This window comes from Sarcophilus harrisii, chromosome 4 (assembly GCF_902635505.1).
Source record: "Sarcophilus harrisii chromosome 4, mSarHar1.11, whole genome shotgun sequence".
Lineage (NCBI taxonomy): Eukaryota > Metazoa > Chordata > Mammalia > Dasyuromorphia > Dasyuridae > Sarcophilus > Sarcophilus harrisii.
The window spans coordinates 432,660,761-432,667,173 of record NC_045429.1 but is presented as its reverse complement, the minus strand read 5'-3'; the positions used below and the strand labels follow the sequence as shown (position 1 = coordinate 432,667,173).

The following is a 6,413-nucleotide window of genomic DNA, read 5'->3' as shown; positions in this document are numbered from 1 at the left end:
CATTCCATATGATAAAAAACTACAAGGATTATCCATTTCCACCTTATGAATGAGGATTCTGAGGTCTTGAGAAGTTGCTATTTGCTGATAATCATGCAGCTGATAAGTATCAGATCCCAGACTTCTCTTACTATAACCCCATTTCATTTTTACCAGATGTTTTTAACCTCAAGTCCATGAACTTTTAATATTTTGACAAATATTTTAATATAGATGATTTCTTTTGTAATCCTCTCCATTTTATTTTATGCATTTAAAAACAATTCCAGGGAGGAGTCTATGGGTTTCACTAGTGTGCCCATGGGGTTCAAAACAAAAAAGGTGAAGAGGAGCCACGCCAAAGAAGTTGAAGAGCCATATTCCCAGTCCCATGAGCATACTATTTCCCAAAAGGTGCAAGTCCATAATTGAATGAAACGTCTGTCTCAAACCAGAGATCCATTATTGTATCAAAAAAATGCTTCTCTATTCATATATCACTTTATTCCCTTGAAAGGCCATATCTTGGATAAAAACTCTTACAAACATGTTTGCATTTAATCTTTGTTATTATTGAACAAATCCCAGAATTGTCTTTGCCATTAAAATGTGGTATGTTGATAAACTGCTAAATAATGAAAGTATAGTATTGAATACCTAGTAACCTATAATGATTTTTAAAATTATTTTTTAAAAAAAAACTTTTTCTTTTTTAGAAATTTTTGTGGGTGCAATATTGGTTCCAACTTCAGAATACTACCTTCTCTTTCTTTCTGAAGAAGGGTGGAGATGCAGTAGGTGCTTGCTTAATTTTTGCCCCCTACTCATTTTCTTCTGTGTTTATCAGAAGAAGTTGGGGAACTTTCTGAGCTAATGATATGTATTTTCAGGTTTACCTCCAAGGACGATATCACATGCACACAGTAAGTAAATGGAACTTTAAAAGAATGATACTCAACTGCCTCCAAAGCATGGGCTTGACTGATCTAAGAGAGGCTTTTCTCTGAATACTACAAATTCTGAGTAGGTATCTGAAACATGGGTGTTGATGCAGGCAGCACAAGTGAAAGGGGAAGAGAATTCTAGGAAAGTGGACCTTTCCATTCCTTCCTTGCTAGCTTACACAGTCATTCTCCTAGTTACTAGCTCTCAGAGTTGAAAAGATCATGCAGGTCACAAGATAGTATATATAGTATACAATTAAACATACTAAAGTGGCAGAAACAATTTTTCCATAGAGGATAGATTTATGTGTATCTTATATATTATCTTTCTATATTGAATGAGATCACTGTAAGCTGAAAATAGTCAAAGAAGCTTTGAAGCAGGTGGGGGAAGCATTTAAATTTAAGTTACGTTTGTTAGTAGTTGAGTTAAATTTAAAGTTGAACTTAAATTCGTTTTTTGAACAACCAGCTATCATTTAGTTCGATAGGCTTTTCACCTCTATTGTAAAATCATCTCATTATTTTGCTCCATAGACGAGTTTGTTCTGATTGGCTTTTGATTAGCAGCTAGGAAGAATAGTATTGACTCGGCCTTCTAGGATTCACATTTTTAAGGCCTCCTTTTGCTAGAAGTAAACTCTGAATGTGAGTTAAAAGACTTTTTTTTTTTTTTTTTTTTTTTTTTTTTTTTAAGAATTGCCCTCCTATGATGTTTTCATCATGCAGGTGACTCAGTGGTAAAGTTCTGGGCCTGGAGTCAAGAAGACGTTTCTTCCTGAGTTTAAATCTGGCCCCAGATACTTACTAGCTGTGTGATCCTGGGCAATTCACTTAATCCTATTAGTCTGTTTCCTCATCTGCCCAATGAGCTGGTCCTCTGGCCAATCATTCTAGTATCCTTACCAAGAAAACCCCAAATGACTGAATAACAACAGGAGTTACAAAAATACCGTGCAATTGGAATCTTATTAAAAGTAACAGAAAAGTTTCCTCAGTCAGTTTCCTTGCTTTATTCCCTGGATACACATTCCTCTCTAATGCCTTTATATATTCTGCCTTCCGAGAGCAAAAAATTAAAGGCAAGCCCATGAGGTGAAGTCTGTTTTACAGAACAAGAGCATAATCGGTATCCATGGCACTTGGCAAGAAGGTCTCAGCTTTCTTTTCATTATCTGGTAGATGTATTTTTCTTACACTTGTTAAATCTAAACATATCCAAGAGGTTTTATAGAAATGAATTGACCCAAGTGTCAGGGAATAGAAGTCAACAGAACCAGCTTGGCTGTTGCCTATTTCTGATCTTGGATCAATCATTCAGTGTCCCAGTTTTCATACCTGTAAAGTTATAAGATATCATAAAGATAGAAGAACATGCAAAACCAATTAGAAAATCATAATGGCATAATGATACATTTATTAAACAGCTACATGTACCAAGATTGTTCTAAAGACTGGGATACAAAGAAAAGCCCCCTCTTCCCCCCAAAAAATCCCTGCTCTCAAGCTCACAGTCTAATGCGGGGGACAATAAGCTATTTACAAACAAGTTACATACAGAATAAATCAGAAAAATATATACACATATGCATATATATACGTGAATTTATATATCTATATATATGTGTATATGCATATGTATGTACACACATAGAGGAAAGACTCCTTGTAAAGGATGGATTTTATCTGGTACTTGAAGAAAATTAAGTGAGAGTATTCCAGAGAAGGGAGACAGTAAGTAAAAATGACTGGAGATGGAGTCTATTGTTTGAAGAATAGCAATAGCATCCTTGCATCATCAAGGATGTGAGAAAGAATAAAGTGTAGGAAGACTGGAAAGGTAGGAGGGTGCCATGTTGCAAAAGGTTTGGAAAGTTAAATGAAGTTTTATATTTGAAACTGAAAATATAGGGAATCTTGGGAGTTTATTAAATAGAGGATGGCATTGTCAGATCTGCCCATTAGGAAGATTAATTTGACAGCTGAGTGGAGGATAGACTTCAACAGGGAGGCCATCCTGATCAGGTTTTTGATACTACCCCCAATGCTTCCTAACTGGGCAAGTTGCTTATTCTCTCTGTTTCAGTATCCTGATCTGTAAAATGAGAGGGTCGTACTTGACCGCTTCTAACATTCTCTTTAGCTTTAAATCCATGCTCATAGGCTCTGATGAGCCTATGAAAAGTAAAAAAGCATTCTGAAAACTCTGTATGCTGGTCATTATTTCCAGAATAAGATAAACCTTTCCTTAGGTGCAAACTGTGAGAGAATTTGGCACCCTGAGTGGTAATTACCTCTTTGAGATTACAATGAAAAATGGGAAGAAGAAAATTCTGATAAAATGACTTCTATGAAAGCAATTCCCTAACCTGTGAGATTGGAGGGATTGGGATGTTTTGTTTTAAATTTTATTCTTCCTTCAGACACCTTTTAAGTATCTAGATCCTTTTAAAAGGTTTGTAGCTGCCTGTAGATGCCAGATGGGAACAGCCAGGTATCAGACTGAAATTACAGACGGCATTTTATCCAAGAGGATAAAGGTCTCTAAATTGTGCTATCACTGATGAACTCAAGCTCTTATACCTGGGAGAGAAAGGTAGAAGCTAACTAAACCTCCATATTCAGGCTGCAGTCTAACTTGATGGCAATAGCTCAACACACCTAGTTTCTTACCTAATCTGTGTGCTTGAAATTCAGCAAACATGTATTAAGCATCTCCTGACCATTACCCTTAAAGCCTTTTCAGGTACTTTACAGTAAAACTTTCTTGTTAATTATCCAATATCTTAAGATCAGTTATTAAAAACTTAAGTATTTTGCAAATACTTGTATTTCCAGGCACATAATGCAAAACTCAGGAAATAAAATAGCCTTTCCATTGGGAATTCATAAGATAGAAGCAAGCCTGCAACACTTTCCAGCCCACTCTTATGCCCCTGAGTCACTATAGACTTTTCCTAAGCCCATATCTAGGGTTCCTTTAAGCCATGTACCATGTTGACTCTACCTGGGAGACCAGAAGAAGCAAAGAGTGAAAAGATCAAGTAGGAATTGATTTTAACCTGCTTTGGGGTCAAATCGCTGAGATTGGGAAGCCAATCAAAAGTTCCTCATACTCACTCTTTTGGCAGGCTGCAGAGACCTCTAAACTCCGTGCTATGTGGATTGACACTCTATGGAAATCTATGCAGTGTATTGGGCCATACTGCAGAAGGTAAAGTAATGAAATATCATAAGGATAGAATAACATTCCAACTAGAAAAGAAGAGGCAGTATTGGGGCACTACATTTTAAGGACAGAAAACATCAGTCTTTTTCTAAAAAAGTCTCTCCATTTATTGCACCAAAGATTCCAATGATGGCCTTAGAGAAAGATTGGCCAAGGAGAATCTTTAAGTCAAGGTTGCCAGGGTCTAGCCTGGAAATATAAAATCTGTGCTTGCATCACCAGGGTATCCAGCTTGAAGTAGCAGGACCCTGGTCAGGTAGGGTCTTTGGGTAGAGCATGCAAGGTTAGAAATGTGAATCCCTTCTATAGATCTATGTTTAGCTTATCCTTCTGGTGGTGCTCTGGACAAGATCCAAAATGGTGATTAATGCTCTGGAGTTATTGAAACAGGTCCCTTGTAAACCTGAGAGTTTAAAGTCCTTGTCAAAGGTCTGACTCTACTCTTTCTCACCCAGAAGGTTTCGGTCTTGTCACTTCCCCACCTCCTTGAAGGAACAGTCTTTGTTTCTCCTGTTTCTGGGGCTTAAGAGCTAGAAGAAGGCGTATATTCACAGCTTTTCTTTGAGTTCTCAGGGAACACTCCCCCTCCTCCCACCATTCCCAGGTTGTTTCTCAGGTGAAGTAATTTTCATGAACTTGGTACATAGGAATGTGGGTATGTATACATTATCCAGCCCTTACCTCAGTCTGTGCCTGGCACAGCTTGAGTGTTGAATAAGTGCTTTTTCATCCAAAAAAAAAAAAAAAAAAAAAGTGCAACCAGAGTAAAGACTGAGCTTCTCTTCCAGGGCAGATTTTCATTTCAAGCAGAATGAAAGCTTCTATAATCTGCCATATATCAGTGGTGACAGGCAAATGTGTGGATTTATAACTCAAGGCATACATGGACAGCCCCTTTGACTTTTTTTTAACTTCATTTTCTGATTCAGCAATCATTTTATTTGCTTTTATAGCATCTATTACATCCCCCACAATGCCTGTTCTAAAATTTTTCCACTATTAAATTTTCAATCCCTACTTTTCAGCCTTCCTGATAGAAGATGAAGTCAACTCCTACTCTAATGAGAAGACCCTCAATCCCAGATTGCCTCAATTTACATCGACTTACATTTCTACCTCAGAATTTCTTTGTATCTTTATCCAGCCCCTTTTCCATCCCTCTTATTTCAGAAGAAGACAGATATCCCTGCCTTTTCTAAACTAACTCTTCCCACTTGGGTTGTGGGTCCATGTCTTCCTGATTCTTCTTCAGTCCACTCAACTTTGTAGTAATAATCTTTAGACTGCTAAGATCTAAGAGTCATTAGGAAAGGGGAATTGTTTTCTGTAGGAGTGACCTTCCAAGGCCATCTAGAGAAGCATTATCTGAGACTGCACTTGGTGAGGAAGAGCTAAGTAAAAGCTTGTCATCTGCAGAGGAGGACCTACTCTCCCCAGCCAGGACCATGAACAGCTTAATGACAGAAGAGATCCTGGAAATGGGACCCTACCATGCTGTGCCAAGTAAGCTCTCCTTTGGGTATTGCCCAGTTTAAGTATCTACAACAAGAGGCCAGGGAAGGGAATACTCCACTCCCAGCCCTCTCCAATAAGTCCTGGATGTGAGTCATTTTTTAATTTAAATTTCCATCAGTGAATCATAAGGCTTAGAACAGTAGAGGATTGGGGGGGAGAGAGGCATTCAAATGTACTACTCCCATGAGTCTTTCTAGAGACTCATGGAGGGAAGAGCTTGAGCATCTTGGTGTGGTCTTGGGACCCAATTAAATGTGGTTTCAAATTCCCATATTTGAACTTGTGCCCCAGTGGCATTTAGGTGCTGTTAGCTGCCAGTTCTCATGGAGGGGCTTCAGTTATACTTCTTGTTTGTTGGAGAAGGAAGTAAAAAAATGAAGAATCCACTGATCCTGAGATTCCCAAGCTAGAAGGTCGGGGAGATGCAAAACAAAGTCACAGAATTTGGGAATTGGAAGGGACCTTGATACTCATTTTATCCAACCCATACACAAAAGGAATCCTTGTTATTCGAAGCCTCTCATGGCAGCCCATTCCACTTGTGGATACTGTAACTGTTAGGAAGTTCTTGGGACCCTGATTTTAGAGCCAGAAAGATCTGCCTCAGACACTTACTAGCTTATTAGAGAATGAGCTTTCTGAGGGTAGGAACTGTCTTTTGCATCCCCAGAACTTAACACAGTACCTGGCACATTGTAGATTCATAACATTTGGGCAGCTAGGTAGTGCCATAGTGCATAGAGTGC

The 6,413-nt window shown here is 38.3% G+C and overlaps 1 protein-coding gene across 1 annotated transcript in view; it reads left to right on the top strand.

Moving 5' to 3' along the window:
• Positions 1–300: 300 nt before the first annotated feature.
• The window catches only part of LOC116423656, a 34,401-nt gene continuing 28,288 nt past the window's right edge, over positions 301–6,413 (top strand). The window contains exons 1-6 of the mRNA XM_031968729.1: positions 301–393; positions 696–773; positions 870–902; positions 3,176–3,258; positions 4,054–4,137; positions 5,465–5,655. Of these exons, the coding sequence (XP_031824589.1) occupies positions 301–393; positions 696–773; positions 870–902; positions 3,176–3,258; positions 4,054–4,137; positions 5,465–5,655 (562 nt within the window). The remainder of the gene's footprint in view (positions 394–695; positions 774–869; positions 903–3,175; positions 3,259–4,053; positions 4,138–5,464; positions 5,656–6,413) is intronic.